This window comes from Dunckerocampus dactyliophorus, chromosome 21 (genome assembly GCF_027744805.1).
Source record: "Dunckerocampus dactyliophorus isolate RoL2022-P2 chromosome 21, RoL_Ddac_1.1, whole genome shotgun sequence".
In the NCBI taxonomy this organism is placed as follows: Eukaryota; Metazoa; Chordata; class Actinopteri; order Syngnathiformes; family Syngnathidae; genus Dunckerocampus; species Dunckerocampus dactyliophorus.
The window spans coordinates 16,250,595-16,267,399 of record NC_072839.1 but is presented as its reverse complement, the minus strand read 5'-3'; the positions used below and the strand labels follow the sequence as shown (position 1 = coordinate 16,267,399).

Genomic DNA, 16,805 nt, shown 5'->3' with positions numbered 1-16,805 from the left:
ACCATGTTTGCCCTTTCGGGAGTCGGTATGCTGCATTTTGATATAACAAGCCGATTTGGATAAGGCACATAAGAGGCAATAAAAGGTGGCTAAACTGAATTGCTTTGAAGAGCTTGGAAATAGCAGGAGGCAATTTTTAAAAATCAACAAGACATTAGGGACTGCCACTAATGACAGGCTGAATGCCAATAGAATCATTCCTCACAGCACCTGAAAATTGAAAAAATTTGAAATTTGAAAAAAAAAAAAAAAAAAAAAGGATGACTCAAGTCAAGTAGAGTTCAATAAGCGCAAAAGACGCTATCAGATTAGCATGGCCTTGAATTAGCTCCTTAATGGAGAAGGTCACTATGTTCGTCTTCCTTCACCAGCAGCTCTCAGGATGGGCATTTGGACGAGTTTAGGAAAAAAGAACAAAGCAACACTGCAGGTTTTCCTAACTTTATACTCCCTTGGAATTTCCGCCAGGCATGAACAGCATTGCCATATTCACAACATTTTTTTTTTTTTTTTTTTTTTAAGGTTTACATTGTTGCCACTCCAAAACACCAACGCCTGTTTTGGAGACTAACATGAACATAAGTAGCGCTTTTCTCAGCAATCTAAAATCATTCACAGGCGACTCCGTCTCACCATTTGTATTGCAGTCCAAGTACCATTTGTATTTCTAAACATATTTGTTCTGCTGGTCATGTTTTTCACTTTTGTCTCCCACAGCTTCCATTAAAAATGACCTGCAAGTGCATCATGACAAATTAAGCAAATTTGACAATGACAAAATGCACTCCCCTCCACAAAGAGATCGCAGTCCTGTGGGAAACACTACACAAGCTCCATAAAATGAAAGATGAAAATGGACAATTAATTTATGAAGTAAATACTGACTTTCAGTGACGACAAGGAAGCGTACACTCCTCTCCTGTCAACACGGACGAGTCAAAAACTACAGCGCAGACTGTATTTCTTTGCAGTCTAGTTTAGTCCGTCGCACAATGAGCTGAAAAGAGTGGGTGTGAACCGTGTAATAACAAGACATCCTCCCCCCCCCCGGGGGAAGACAGCAAAACAATAGCTCTGCTGGGCACACGGGGGGCATGCAGGCCCATCCTCGGGCAGCACTGCACAGCTGGGAATGCTGCTTTCACATGCACCATCGACCGCTGCAAGGAGTGATTCGGCGAGGCATGAAGTAACATATTTAGCCTGCAAGATTAAATGTAAACGACAATATTAACTCTGTGACGCAAGCCACAAACCTATAATCATTGGGTCAATAGCAGCACTCAATGGTGCACTTGTAGTGAGGCGCCCCCCTGCTTACAGACACGTGCCGCCAACCACTAAGCTCCTCCACGCAACCTACACAAGAGAAGAGATACGGTCAACAAATACCCGCATTTTCAGTAAATCATGTGAAATATGAGCAACAGAACAAGTAACAAATATGTTTCTGATAAAAGAGTGGGGTGCATGAGCCTGGAAGAAATACACTCGCAAAAGTTGTAGAATTTGGGTTCTTTTCTGGAAAAATATCCCTCCAGTCAAACAAAAGCGAACTTGAACAATCATGACGCATGACATCAGCGCCATGGACCTTAAATGACAAGTCAGTTAGTGGTGCATACATGTGTTTTTAGCTCATTTTGAGGTTCCATTCATGCTTTCTACACAAGAGGAGCTTTATCGCCACACGGTCACTCATTTGCCGGCTGTCCTGAGCGACGCCCCGCTTTAAAATTTCCAAGAAATGCAAGAAAAGTTCATGTCAACTGTGTGATAAATACACAAAAAGGTTAGTTGAAGCTGAGCAGAATGGAGCCTCTGTAAACACGTGTGTTGCCTCAGGAGTAAGCACGCTCAGAGGCCCGGACAAGAGAGTGACACAGCAGGGCAATGCACACCTTTGTGTTCTCTCCTTGTAAAGTGGGCCACAGCTAGGGCAGGGTCACTTATCTGAAGGGTGGGACATGGCATGCTGCACCAGTAAATGTGGACCATTGCTCAAGATTTGACGGTCTGGAGGTTCCACACCACAAAACGAAATGTATAACATGCCTGCAGACTGCAGCCTAGAAACAAGCTTGTTATATGAACAATGTATCATTAGTGATATTACCCAGCATTTATTTTCTTAAAGCCACTTCATTTGATGAATGCTCTCCCAATAGCTCTGCATGAATTTTATTGATTAAATGTATTGCTTAATATTTGCACAACTATAGTGCTAAACATTTAACATTTGACAAATCAATTAAATATACAATAAACTGCACTTTTGTTGCAATGCAGCTAATACACTGAGCTCTGCTGCCAACCTTGCTTATTGAAATTAAACTAGTAGCAGATAAAATTGTCATTTTTAGCATTTGAATACCCTACTTGACCATCTGGCGAGAAAATCGAGTTTTGTGCTCGCTATGAATAAGAATCACTGATATAAAAAGAGGTTCTTCTCCACTAAAATTGTCTTTAGCCCAGCCACACTGTTCCCATTCTGCCGCTCGTTTCAACATACCAGGGTAGCCCCACTGGGCGGAGTAGTCTTTCACAGTGCAAACATTCCACCGACTCCAAGTTCTAACACCGCCCGGCAAGTACTACCCATATGTCACACGCGATTAATTCACCCAAGCGCACAAAAATTAAGATACCCTGTGCTCGTTCTCGCTTCAAAACACACCATTTTCAGATTAGCTTTGTCTTTAGGGAAGCTAGCGGAACTGATATGAAGATAACAAGCTAAAATATCACTTACCGATCACCTCGTGTAGCTCATAATCATCTTTGTTGATGGACCAGGGTTGGGAACTCAGGTCCTCCGACATTGCTGGTGTATCTGTTGCCAGCGTGCAACGTGTCGAAGAACAAGTGACGGCTCCACAGGCTGTGCGTAAAAACAAGTCCAAGTAATCCAAAGAGCAGGATCAAGGGCGACACTTTCCCTTCTTTGCGAATCCTGCAGCACTCCTGTCATTCCCAAAGTTTGACACAAGCCTGGCGGCCCCGCCTACTGCATTCCTCCTCAGCTAATGTGGACTTCCTGGGCGGCCATATTGCTTGTGGGCACTGCATGGCTTCCTGTCAACTTTGCTAGCATTGCTCGGCAAGCAATGACAAACTACCAGCAATGGGCAAACCTCACCATACAGTGGCACGGCACCGTTGAGGTATGAGGCTTCCAACACGGTGTTGTATGTGTTAAGACATGCTCACATAACAGTACACCGAGTGTTCAAATGACCCAGAAGACGTGCTTGTTTACAACCAGTCACAATGGATTCCGCCACACTTTCAATGGTGGGCTACTTTTCCAGTTTTCTCTTATTTTGACTCCTAGGTGTTACCGCCACCTTTGAATAGTGGACATGAAACAAAAAGGATTCATTCACTGACAGAAGTACGTCTTACTCATAACGCCCCCAATTATTATTAAAACACGACTGAATGACTCACGACGAGACACATTTGAAACGCTACCTGACAGCCCAAACGCAGGGTATGAAACTAATTCTCTCTCTGGAAAAGGGCTTTATGTGCTGCAACACCATGCCCTTTGATTGGTCAGGCCACAAACGACGCGTTGTGATTGGTTACTGATTGATTTCCTGACAGAAATGTAATTCATGTTTCGTGCGGTGCTCTCCGGCGACACCATAGGTGGTGGCTGAAATTACACGCAAGATTAGCACAATCACGACACGTGCTGGATAGTAACGTTTATTCCTGGCGTTTCCTGATATATTAAACACATGTGTTTATGATAAACCCTTTTTAAAATCAAATTGCTGTAAGAGGACCATAATATATACATAAAAAATTACATGTAAAAGACAGTGACAGGAGACAAGCAGTCAGTAAAATGAGCATGTGAAATTATTGCATACACACTTCCTCTTCAGCTTTCATTTCAACTAGACAATCAAAAAGGAAGTGTAGAAACAGAATATTGTGGTCTTACAGGTTTCAAATACTGTAAACGCTATAAAAATAGCCTTCTTAGTAATCACAAAGTTTTAAAAAATATATACAAGGACAGTATTTATAAAAATGTAACATACACATTGTATGGTTACCCAACTTTTTTGGCTGATAAATTGGGAAAAACTATGGCAGTGAAAGAGCTTTGGCCAGCCGCTCCCAAAACCATGCCTGAGTCCAAGGGTTTGTGTAGTCACAAACGGTCAGGAAGCTGAGGATTCTTGGAAATTGTTTTGACATTAACTTGTAAACGACGGGGATGAGCCGTTTATTTCGAGCTCCTGTCACGGTAGAAGGAGACAAGGGTTAGAGGCGTAAAATACGACACAAATACAGTATGTAGGAAAAAGTGAGATGTTTCACTCACCGGGCGAGAGGCTGAGAGCAAATTTGGTCTGAAAATCACAGGCGTCGCTTTCTAAGTATTCATCTGAGATGACAGCCACCACCCGCTTGCACCTGCCACATCACATAAACACAATTTACAAGTGCTTCACATGTTAAAAACATCACATTAAAGTTGAACAACTATAGTTTTTGATGCAATTAAGAATGAGGAGCTTCTTGTAGAGTCTTTTTACATGAAGGACTAACATGTACACATTCATGTAATGTACTTCTTGATCATCAAGGCATGTTTAACATTTCTTTGTGTGCATTAATGCTGCAGTCTGTTGCATGAAAAACATATTGGGACACTGCATTGTGCTGTATGCAGCTGCGGTGGAAGTGCAATCGGGAAGTGGCTATCACGCGATCCCTACCTCTTCTCAATGAGCTCACTGGTGATGGTCCAAACACATGAGCCCGGCAGGACGTTTCTGTCGAACACGCAGAGTTTCAGCTTGTAGTCCGTCTGCTCCAACTGGCGGATCATCTCGTGCACGAACTCGATGTCGCTACTGCAGTAGCAAATGAAGGCGTCGAACAGCTCTGGAGTACCTGGCCACAAGTCAAGACATCGGTGAAAACCAATAGGACAACAAAAACAATACAATTTTGCACATTATGCTGCTTTTTATCAGTTTGAAAATTGCTTTGCAATGTTTTTGCTCCTGAGGCCCCAAAACCTTATACATGCATCACTGCATGATGTGAACGCATTTCTCTACAGCAAAGATACTCAACCACAGAGCTGTCATATAGAGAATCTTTGACTATCATTTATGCAGTAGGTCGTTTAAACCAGCAAAGCCCCTCTCTCATATATAAGATCTTTGACTAGCGTTTTTGCAGGTGGTCGTTTACAACAGCAAAGCGTTCCTATTATATACTTGTAGAGGATCTTTAATTAGCGATTTTGCAGTAGGTTCTTAAAAACAGCAGAGCACTCCTGTCATATAGAGAATCTCCGATTTGGGTTTTTGAAATAGGTCTTTAAAAACAGTACAACAGCACTCCCATCATATATGGAGGTTCTTTGACTGACGTAAACACATTGGTTGTTTTTTCATTTAAGAGTTTATTCATAAAAATAGGATTGTACTTTATTAATCCCACAGTGGGGACTGGCTAATAAGTATATTAGCCATTTGGAGAAGTCCTGCCCCCAGTCCTTAGTAATCTGATCATTTGACCACCAGAACACTTGAGTTGCATCGCAGTGCTCTACATGCTTAAAAACGTACAGTAAATATGATATTCATGCATGCACTTCTTCTCAATGAATCAAACGAATGAATCAAATGAAAGGCAACCAAATGAACAATAATGCAAGTTAGAATAAATTGTTCAACAAGTGTCAAACAGCAGCTTCCTGACCTTCTGGGTCATCGTCCAGGGTGAGTCCCGACCTCTCATGGGTGCGAGGTACGCAGCTGTCCACCTCATGAACCTGCAGGGGGCGCTCTGCCCGTTTCTTCAACCCCTCGCGATACTTCCGCACATCTTCCTCTGATGAGTCGAAATGACAAAACAAGTGTAAAAACAGTGTACCTCCACACAAATTTATAAATGTCTAGGTTGTTCACTAAAATGTACGGCGCATTTAATCACTATAGATGTTTTTTTTAAGACGATACGTGCACGTCGTAAAGACGGTATCCTGTCACGTGAGCGGGACAGAACCCGGAAGCGAAACATAAAAGGGAACATGTTATCTGTATTTATGATTGCTAGTGTAAAAACGGTGTACCTCCACACAAATTAACATATTTGCTGGTTGTTCTCGAGAAAGTTACGGCACGTTTAATCACCATAGATGTTGAAAATGGTTGTTTTTAAGACGAGACGTGCACGTCTTAAAGACAGTTCTCACGTGAGCGGGACAGACCCCGGAAGCAGGAAGTGACTTATAAAATGAAACGTGTTACGTTATCTATTTGATTGATAGTGTAAAAATAATGTACCCCCGCACAAATACATTTGTTTGTTGTTCTCCAGAAATTGACGGCAAGTTTAATCACTATATGTGTTGAAAATAGTTGTTTTTAAGAGGAAACGTTCACGTCTGAAAGACTGTACTCACGTGATCCAGACAGAACCCGGAAGCAGAAAGTGAGCGATAAAAGGGAACGTTGTATTATCTAAAATGCGTTTGTGACTGTTAACACATCCAAAGTGTATTATACCCATGAGAGGACGTAGATCCTCCACAATGTCTCTCCTCTCCACGTCCTCCAAGATGGACAACAGCTTCCCCACGGTAGCCTCAGCCGGACCCGCCTGCCAATCCTCCAGGAGTCTCAAGGTGGGGTTCTGGAGCCCCTGATAATTGACGATCTCCAGGTAGGAGAAACCCATGGCCTCTGCCACCAGCGTCCAGTCGGCGGCCACCACGTTCTTGGGGTTGAGGTAAAGTGCCAGCTTCTTCCTGACGCTCATGTTGAGGACGACGAGAGGGGCCGTGCTAAGGTCCACCCGGGAGTCCGCCATGTTGATAATGTTTGCTACTTTTTTTTCTTTTTTACCAAGCTGAACTAAAAAGTTGCACAATGCACCAGATAAGAGGAGCAGGAAGTGGTGATAGTGAACTACGTCACGTGTGGGAGGAGAAGTTCATCACTCTTCTTCTTCCACGATGTCATGCGACTTACAGGAGCATACACCTTCACTTCCATCATGATGGCTTTCTAATATTTTGATCCTCTTATGTAGATAAAATAAAGCTTATGAAGATGTCAGCATGGTGCAGTGCAATGACATAAAATAATTAGCAATATAACGCGGTTTTCTTACTGCTGTTTCATTTTCTTGTGTGCGCACCACTTCCTCAAAATAGCTTCTGCACCTTTCCTCAACATTTTTTGTTTCAGGAACCGCCACTGCGAGAGAAAATAAGAGTTTTTGACCAGAAGACATGGCCAGAAAGCACAGAGATGATTACCGCACATACACTGTGCCAGGAGAGAAGCTCAATGTTGCCGCAGCAACACAACAGGAAGTGCTGCCAGAAAGCCCACAGAGTAACAAATGAGTTTACACACAACAGAGATGATTTAATGTGCGTTAGCAGCACCACAACTTAAACATGTCATAACAAACTGAGGTCATTTTGGCAACATGAGAGCAGCCGGGGAAACATTTTCACCTGAGCTGGTATGGCCGTGCGATAAGTACACGTCACTCCCTGGCACCTTAAGAGCTGCGTAGGAGAAAACCGGTTGACAGCTCAGGCTTTTAGCTCGTTGCCTCAGGCTGCTCAACTGAACCCCCTCGACCCATCCTTTTATTTGAATTAGGGGTGCACCATAATTATTGGACTGATAATTATACCGATAAATCCAATAACATTAAAAATAGCTCAGATAACCGGTAATTTTAAAAAACGCTCCAATGAGGTGAGATTACCCGTACTGTGCAGGTGAGCAAATCGAGCGTGCCTTACTTCTGCCTGTGACGTAACGGCCTGTCGTAACTTCCCCTGAGCTCACTACGACTGCAAAAGGTTTGCCAGACCTCAGCGGCGTCACACCGGCTGCCCAAATACAGTGCATCTTGCTGGGCCACAGCAGGTGGCTCCTCCCCCTCTATACTCCGGTTCTCCTGATAGTAGTAATGTCATGATATTCATTAGGACTAATCAACAGCTACACTTGGTCAAATCGTCATTTGTTTCATTCCTTCTTAGCGCCAGGTGTGCACAAACTACACTTAAATCTCAATTTAAAAAAGCGTATCGGTTATTGGGACCATATCGGTCTTGAGAAGCACAAAGTTCTCGGTATCGGTTTGAAGAAAAGATATGGTGCGTCTCTAATTTTTATGTATGCAGCCCTCGGTGAAAAGGTTAGGACACACCCGTGTACAGAAATCATGTACTGCTCATGAGGCAACTACTTCACAGTTTCTTGCTTCTGGAGAAATAGAAATCAATGCCTCTGTCCCGATGCTGTTTGGGGGTGTGAGACGGACCTTTTTTCCCTCTCGGCGCGCTGCCAACCTGTAAAGTAACACATTACTCCGCGTTTCTTTCCACATGATTAGCTTGGTAATAGTCTCACCACTTTCTTGTTCACGTGTCTGCTCCATTCGGGCGCCACTACGACCGGGGCGGGGTACGTCTCACCGAGGGACACGTCGGCGTGAGACAGCGTCGCCGTGCTGAGCGTCCACGGCGTGTGGACGTCAGCCCCTCGGATTTTCTGCAACTCCGGAAGCCAAAGCCGTACGAAGTCACCCTGAGGAGGAACACGGGGGATGAATTCCCAGCATCACCTGACACAAACAACAGCAGCAATGCTGGGGGAAACATACGTTAGCGTCGTAGTCCAGGCCTTGCTTGATCATGTTGAATTTCCTGTTCTCTCTGGGGTCGTTTCCGATCCCCGCGCTGTACAGCCAGTTGCCATAGTTACTACACACGTCATGGTCCACCTTAAATGCAGCAGCATCACATGACTATGACGCCTTCACTGACAACAAGTCACCACTGACGCCAAGTAGAAGGTCGTGTGAGGGACAAACTCAACAGGACGTTAATAAAAAAAAAAAAAAAAAAAAACAGAATCAGCTTTTAGTTTTACAACAAAGATTTTTTTTAAGCAAAAGAAAAAAAAGAGAAAAAATAGTCAAGCAATCAAGAGCAAAGAAGTGTACACCGGTCACCATCATTTATGAATCATTATTAACACTAATTATATTTTACATTTCATATATCAATGCATTAATAACGTCAACTATTACCAACAAATTATTTTTATTTTACACAGAAAATGGATGGATGGATGTTTATATGTTTACTAATTACTATTATCTGCTGATATGTAATATTTCCAATTTATTTTACTTTTTATTTATTTTAGACACATTGCCCATTTAAAATAATCATGCACAAAAAATATTTACACATAGGAGTGTTTTTTTTAATATACTGGCAGTCTTATGATCCTACAGAGCAATGTTTTTCAACTGGTGGGTCGGGACCCAAATGTGGGTCGCAGGCTCATTCACAGCAAATCAAAAGTTACATTCAAATATTTCATCTAATTGTCTGGTCATTTTTTTTTTTATTTGAAACATATCATTTTACAATACATTTGATATGAATGATGAATTTTTTATTGAAAATGACGACATGCATGTATTTTGATGGCTATTTTAAAATAAAAATAAAGCTTTCGCTTGTATAAAAGTGGGTGACGGCTTAATGACCATGAGAAAACGTGAGAGCAGTTGAGAACCCCTGCTGTAGAGGAAAAGGAAACATCTCTTCTATTCATTCCATTGTTGTTTAGTTTGGATGAAACATGTTTTCATTATGAATTCAAAGTAAATCTGGTGTTTAAGTACCAAAAGACTTCATTCTTTCACTTTTTTCTCATAATACTCATTTTTTACCTACTAGCTTCATCCTGAAGGATGTTCTAATTATAAAACACCTACCAAAAGGTACTCAAACCACTCGGCCCCCATCCTCCAGTCCAGGCCCAAGTCCTTGGTGAGGAAGCTGGCCACGTTTTGGCGCCCTCTGTTGGACATGAAGCCCGTCATGACCAGTTCCCTCATGTTGGCGTCCACAAAGGGGACCCCAGTGCGTCCCTCTGGACACAGGAGAGTTCTGTTTGTGCAGATCAGAACATGAAACACCGCCGAGGATTGTCGCTGTGCAAACCTTGCCATGCAGTGAAAAGCTGCATGTCCTTTTTCCAGGGAATGGATTTATCCTGAAGTCCTGAAGGAAGAAGTACTAAATATTGGTAGTTGATTCAAACGACAACAAAAACAAACTCTACACGCCGCGTTCTTACCTTTGACTTGAAAGAGACGATTTCCATATTTGAGCGCCACAAACTTGAAGTAATCTCGCCACAAAAGCTCAAAAATCACCCTGGTAATTAAAAAAAAAATGAATATAGAATATTCATAATGCATCCAATGGAAGTCCTGTATCAACAATAGCAATGCTTCCTACCGTAATCATAATAATCATTTGATAGTGTCTCACTGCTCACCAGTACGTGCTCTGATTGGCCGTGCGCTCCCTCTCGTACTTGCGTATCTGATGATAGATGTGCCTGGGTGAAATGCAGCCCACGGCCAGCCTGCTGAGTGGGAACTCGTTAAGATGGATTTCTATTTATTTACAGTTTGAACACACCAAACAAGAAAAAACACTGACCAGGGTGCAAATTTGGTGGAATAGTCCACACCGACCAGCCCGTTACGCGTCTCCTTGTACGACGCCACCGCATCCTACGGGAAAGACTTGATTAAGTTTATGATCTACTGTAGCTCCACGTAGCTTGTGTAAATAACACAATAAGCTGCACTCACAGTGTCCCAGAAATAGTGCTGAAGTCTGGCGAGGGCCTGACTTTCCCCGCCTGCGCATGGAAAAGCAGAGCGAGGGTCCTTCACTGGCTCTGCGGGAAGAAATCAGAAATTAGATGACAGCAAAACAGACAAATCACCCACCGCTGCAAAAATCCACCTGTCTGCTGCAGGTCCTCCATGCTGGGAATAGCTCCCTCCTGCAGCCCTTGGGGGAGGGGCTTAAGTCGGTCCGGGGTCGGGAACTCAGGCCTGACGTGACTTCTGGATTCCACTTCCTTTCTGAACTGAGTGTAAACATCTGGAAGCCTGACGGAACAAAATGATGACAAGTCGTCTAATCGGTCACGATGCTGAAGAGGAGCAGCAGTGACCTCTGCTGGCGGAGGTGCGCATTGCAACTAACAGGATAGTTTTGCTTATTGGAGCTCACATTTGATGTTCCACAATGCAAAAAAAAAAACAAAAAACATTAAAAGTATATTTATAAAATTAAATATAAACAAAAAATATGATCAATATAATAAGTACCATAGTGAATTACTATTAAGTAAAAAAAGCATTATGGGTAAAGGAAAAGGGAAAAATATCAACTTTATAACTCCTTTTTACCATTTCAACAGGAAAAATAATTAAGATTATTATAATTTTTTTATGTGTTAACCTTAATCAAAACGTGACTTAAACTCCGCCTTGCCATTATTATCCAGCCTTTTCCACAAACCACTTTCTTTACGCTTCTGATTGGCTAAAATTCAAGGTGAGGGCCTCCAGCGTCACCTGCTGCTTGGGCAGCCTGTGATCGCATTTTTAATGTGGACAGAGAAAGCTGTTGTTGTTTTTCTAACTGCTAAATGAGGGAAAATCAATGTTGTAAACTGAAGAGAGCTTTTTGTGTGCCCTAAAAGACAGGAAGGGCTCATTCATAGCCAATCCACAACATCTTCTTATTGGTGTCTGTGCTGTGTCACCTTGCTATGTGTTGAAACGGAAGATCTTCTCTGTGGTACAGCGTGGACCCCCAGCAGGTGTGCACTTTGACCTTCATGCGAGTGCACGCGTCCTTCACTCGTTTCTCCACAGTCAGCTCTTCGGAAGTGACCTGGCATGGGATTGGACGAAGGCGAGGTAGAAGCGTAAATATTTCGTTTTTTAAAACTTGAACTGCATGGTGGTGCGCAGGGAGAGAGACAGCACCTCTTCATGGAAAGCGACGGCGCTGACGGAGCCCAGTTGCTGGATGAGGTCGGAGACGACTTCCTCTGGCTTGCCCCGTCTTACCACTAGATTGCTGTGGTACACACACACACACACACACACACACACACACACACACACACTCGTTAGCAGAATGCCAGGCAAGCTGCATCCTGGATAGAAGGATAGGAAGGATTCCCATGACTGAACAACAGCAGCAGCTTTGTTAACATAAACATGACCTCCCTATAAGCACAGATGTGTCCTGGTCCGGTTACACCTGCACAAATGTACTCTCACAGCAAAGGAAAGCATGAAGTACATGCGTGAGTGCGTGTGTGTGTGTGTGTGTGTGTGTGTCTATGTAACAATAGCATAACACGTAGCTTCATCTTTCTAGACTCTGCATCAATAAAACACATCAAAAAGTACCAACAAGTAATAAGATGAAGATGAAAGTGTGTTTACCTGCCCTTGTTGACCAACGTCTTCCTCAGATCTCGGATACTTTCCAGCAAGAAGCGCAGACGGAAAGGTCCGGTTTTTGGTAGGTTGTAGTTGTACGTTCCCACGTAATGTCTGGGGTCAAAGCAGTACAGCGGTACGATGTTGTCCGCGTGCTTTTGAGCAAAGTGGAACAGCTGCAAAAAACAAGGCATGCGTCATTTTTATTTTATATATATATATATATATATATATATATATATATATATATATATATATATATATATATATATATATATCTCACTCAAGAGAGGTCACTCAAGAGAGAGTTTTATTGTCATGTGCATAGTACAACAGCAGTTATACCATGCAATGAAAATCTTATTCTGTTCATTCTCCCAAGAAAAGAAAGAAAACAAATGAAAGAATAAGAACATAAGAAACATAAACACATAAACATATATACCAATAAATTAAGCAACAACAACAGAAGAGACATTAATACAAGTAAATAATACAAATAAATAAATAAATAAAGTGCTATGAGTGTGTGCGTGTGTTGCGTGTGGCGTGTGCGAGTGCTTCGTTGAGGAGCCTGATGGCCTGTGGGTAAAAGCTGTTTGCCAGCCTTGTGGTCCTGGACTTCAAACTCCTGTAGCGTCTGCCTGACGGTAGGAGTGTGAATAATGAGTGTTGTGGATGTGTGCTGTCCTTGATGAGGTTGTGTGTTCTGCGTAGGACTCTAGTTTTATAAATGTCTTGCAGTGGGGGGAGGGCTGCCCCAACAATGTTCTGTGAGGTCTTGATCACCCGCTGGAGTGCCTTCCTATCACGTGTTGTACAGTTACCGTACCAAACAGTGATGGAGGCGGTAAGGACACTTTCGATAGTGCATCTGTAGAAGCAACTCAGGATTGTGGTGGACATGCCAAATTTCCTCAGTCTTCTCAGGAAGTACAGTCTCCTTTGGGACTTCTTCAGAATTTGTTGGGTGTTGTGAGACCAGGTGAGGTCCTCGCTGATGTGTGTGCCAAGGAACTTGAAGGTTTTCACCCTCTCCACCTCAGTCTCATCAATAAACAGGGGTCTATGCGGCTCCTTTTCCCTTGTTCTTGGGTCGATGATCATCTCTTTAGTCTTATCTGTATTGAGAAGGAGATTGTTATCACGACACCAAGCTATGAGGTCCGCCACCTCTCTTCTGTATGATGTTTCAACCCCACCAGTGATCAGTCCGATGACTGTAGTGTCATCTGCAAATTTAATGATGCTGGTGTTGTTCTGGGAGGCCACGCAATCGTAGGTGAAGAGCATGTAGAGGAGTGGACTCAGCACACACCCCTGTGGGGTCCCAGTGCTCACAATTCTTGAGCTGGATGTGCGGTTGTGGACTCTGACTGACTGGGGCCTGCCCGTGAGAAAGTTAAACACCCAGTTACAGAGGGAGGGAGACAGGCCAAGTGTGAGGAGCTTATCTGTGAGTTTGTGGGGGCTGACTGTATTAAAAGCAGAGCTATAGTCTATAAATAGCATTCTGACGTATGTGTCCTGGCCCTGTAGGTGAGAAAGGGCTGTGTGGATGGCAGTGTTGACTGCATCATCCGTGGACCGGTTCTGGCGATATGCAAACTGTAGAGGGTCCACGGTTGCCGCCGGGATGCTCTTTTTGATGTGGGTCATGACTAATCTTTCAAAGCACTTCATAACAATAGGAGTGAGTGCTATAGGGCGATAGTCATTCAAGCAGGTCACGTTGCTCTTCTTGGGTACGGGCACTATGGTGGTGGACTTAAAGCAGGTCGGTACAGATGCTTGTGCAAGCGACAGGTTAAATATGTCAGCAAGCACATCAGCTAGCTCTGATGAGCAAACCCGAAGTGCACGTCCTGAGATGTTGTCTGGCCCTGCTGCTTTTCGTGGGTTTGTTTTGTTTAGAACCCTGCGCACATCAGCTGATGTCACCATGAGAGGTGAGTCCTGTGTGCTCCCCAGGTTCAGCCACCCTCTCTGCTCATCAGGAGTTTGGGTGTCAAAGCGGGCATAGAACTCATTCAACTCATCAGGAAGTGTGGTTTGGCTGGACGTGGCTACGCTACTCCGCTGGCGATAGTCTGTGATGTGCTGGAGCCCCGCCCACATGCGCCGAGGGTCTGAGGTGGAATAGTAGCCCTCCAGCTTCTGTCTGTACTGTCTTTTGGCCTCTCGTATGGACCTCCTCAGGTCATATCTGGCCTTTTTGTAGTCATCAGCGGTGCCCATGACAAATGCAGTCGAACGAGCACGTAGCTTAGCCCTTACATCACAGTTCATCCACTGTTTTTGGTTAGGGTATTTTCTGTAATACTTGGTGGTGGTAACAGTCTCTATACATGTGCTAATGTAGCCAGTAACAGCAGAAGCATATTCATCCAAATCAACAGTACAATCTTCCCTCCCCGCTGCAGTTTTAAACACATCCCAGTTTGTGCAGCCAAAGCAGTCCTGAAGTACTTGATCAGTTTCTTCATTCCACACTTTAACTGCTGTACTTACAGGGGGAGCTTTTTTAAGAAGTTGTCTGTATGTTGGATAAAGGAATATAGAGATGTGGTCGGCCTTTCCAAAGTGGGGTCTTGGAACAGCCTTCAAAGCACCTTTCATGTTGCAGTAGACTTGGTCCAGGATGTTATTTTCCCTTGTGGGAAAGCTCACATGCTGGTAATATTTGGGGATATATATATATATATATATATATATATATATACACACACACATACACACACACACAGCATTTATATTCACAATAAAATACATGTATAGATTCATGTATATTGTTCAATCTTCTCAACTATGTTGTTATTCTTTTTTGTGTTTTCTTTCTTTTCTTGGGAGAATGAACAGAATAAGAATTTCATTGCATAGTAGAACTGCCTGTTTTACTATGCATGTGACAATAAAACTATTGAATCTTAAATATTTTGTGCTACCACATGATTCTTAAAGCTATTAAAGATGTGTGTGTTGCACATAACAAATTTCATTTTTAGACATACATGTTTTTTATTTTGAAGTGCAACCGGAAGTGGAAACGATTCAAGATAAATCATTTATCTTACGATTTCACACTGCCCGAGTTATATTAGAAGTTTTCACTTGCCATAGATTGTTGCTTTAGCTTTAACTTGTTTAACTAACCAGATTTGTACAATATATAAAGCTTAAAATGATTTATCGTGAAAGTCTATACAGCAATTTCCGGCTTCCGGCTCGCTAAAAGGGTGAGTGCAACACGAGCTTGATGGTGGTGATGTAAACGAAGTACGCGATGACTATTTAAAAAATTCACAAAGTTTAGTTTTAGCTTAATATAATAAATGTTTTGCTGCACGTAAGCATGTGAGCTGATTTCTACAGTCACTTCGAACGGCCTATGACGTCTATTATGAAAGTCTTCAGCCGGAAGTTCCGGTCGCTTGTTAGCTAATTCGCTGTACAAAACTAAATCGTGAGAACGTAAACGAAGCGCAGTGGCGAATTCTCCAAAATGTCACTAAAACGTTTTGTTTTAACTTGCCATAACAAGCGTTGTTTTCGACCGCACATTAGCAGTTGAGCTGAATTGTACAATCATCGATTTGAACGGCCTAAAACGGTTTTATTATGAAAGACTGGACCGGAAGTTCCCACTGCTCGTAAGCTAAAGCTAGCTGTACAAAACTATCTTTATATCAACGATGTAAACAAAGCAATAGGAGAACTAATTGAAAACGTTAACATGGATTGTAAAACGCTAATTAAAAACACGCGTAATCTCTAAAAGTTACTCTTTAAGACAACAGGGACGTAAATAAGCTGTGGTTGTCTGATCTTACCTCATTGTCGTGGAGTCTTAAGTCGTTTCTTAGTAAACAAATAATAGTCCGGGATGCAGACATGGCTTTTCCTTTTTCTTTAGGTTCGAAGAAGAACCGCAGCCTTCTCAGCGATGCGTCTGATGAAGCTCTTCGGCTCACGCTCCGGCTGAGAGTCGGTCACGTTGTCACACACGTTACCAAACACGTTACAAAACAACACTTTTGTAAGATGCTTTTTTTTTTAAGATTTCAATTTATGTCTTTTCATGTCAAGTGCTTGAATAAATGAGTATGCTTTAAAACATCTTACCAAAATGATTGGTTCAAGTTGATAATCGTTTTGTGAGTTTCCGTTCATTTCATCATTGAAATATGAACACATTTTCCATCATATTTGTATAACATGAATTATTGTGTCAGCTCTGCTTCTTCCTACTCCTTTTCAGATATGATGGCTTGTGCAAACATGTGATGTTCCTTATTAAACATGTCAGAAATAAAACAAGACACTTATTTTCATTTCTCAAATTGCTGTATTGGTGTGAAATAAACAAAGACAGAAAAGGGGCATTAGACCTTTGATTTATTAAGTTAGATGTACAAAAGATCAATGACTTGATACAGTTTAATTGTGGAGGCTGT

General features: G+C 42.6%; 3 protein-coding genes across 5 annotated transcripts in view; all 3 read right to left on the bottom strand.

The window, feature by feature from the left end:
* Positions 1-3,567, bottom strand: part of oxsr1b (oxidative stress responsive kinase 1b) — a 38,662-nt gene extending 35,095 nt beyond the window's left edge. For 2 of the 3 annotated variants that reach the window (XM_054765323.1, XM_054765324.1), the window contains exon 1: positions 2,756-3,567. In XM_054765323.1, the coding sequence (XP_054621298.1) occupies positions 2,756-2,825 (70 nt within the window). In that variant the 5' untranslated portion in view covers positions 2,826-3,567. Of the gene's footprint in view, positions 1-885; positions 1,069-2,755 lie in introns of those variants that run through there. The other variant, XM_054765325.1, reaches the window with a different exon arrangement.
* A 137-nt stretch (positions 3,568-3,704) lies between these two features.
* Positions 3,705-7,044, bottom strand: myd88 (MYD88 innate immune signal transduction adaptor). The gene is made up of 5 exons (XM_054765327.1): positions 6,549-7,044; positions 5,740-5,871; positions 4,743-4,920; positions 4,346-4,437; positions 3,705-4,259 (listed from the first exon to the last, which is right to left on the bottom strand). The coding sequence occupies exons 1-5, from the start codon at positions 6,850-6,852 to the stop codon at positions 4,105-4,107; spliced, it is 861 nt and encodes a 286-aa protein (XP_054621302.1). The 5' UTR covers positions 6,853-7,044; the 3' UTR covers positions 3,705-4,104.
* Positions 7,045-7,206: 162 nt separating this feature from the next.
* Positions 7,207-16,369, bottom strand: cry-dash (cryptochrome DASH). Its single transcript, XM_054765326.1, has 14 exons — positions 16,182-16,369; positions 12,355-12,527; positions 11,887-11,980; positions 11,661-11,791; positions 10,850-10,998; positions 10,693-10,781; positions 10,538-10,611; positions 10,371-10,460; positions 10,167-10,246; positions 10,031-10,090; positions 9,802-9,959; positions 8,674-8,793; positions 8,421-8,597; positions 7,207-8,359 (listed from the first exon to the last, which is right to left on the bottom strand). Exons 1-14 carry the CDS (start codon positions 16,242-16,244, stop codon positions 8,258-8,260), a joined length of 1,560 nt encoding a protein of 519 aa, XP_054621301.1. The 5' UTR covers positions 16,245-16,369; the 3' UTR covers positions 7,207-8,257.
* Positions 16,370-16,805: the final 436 nt, after the last annotated feature.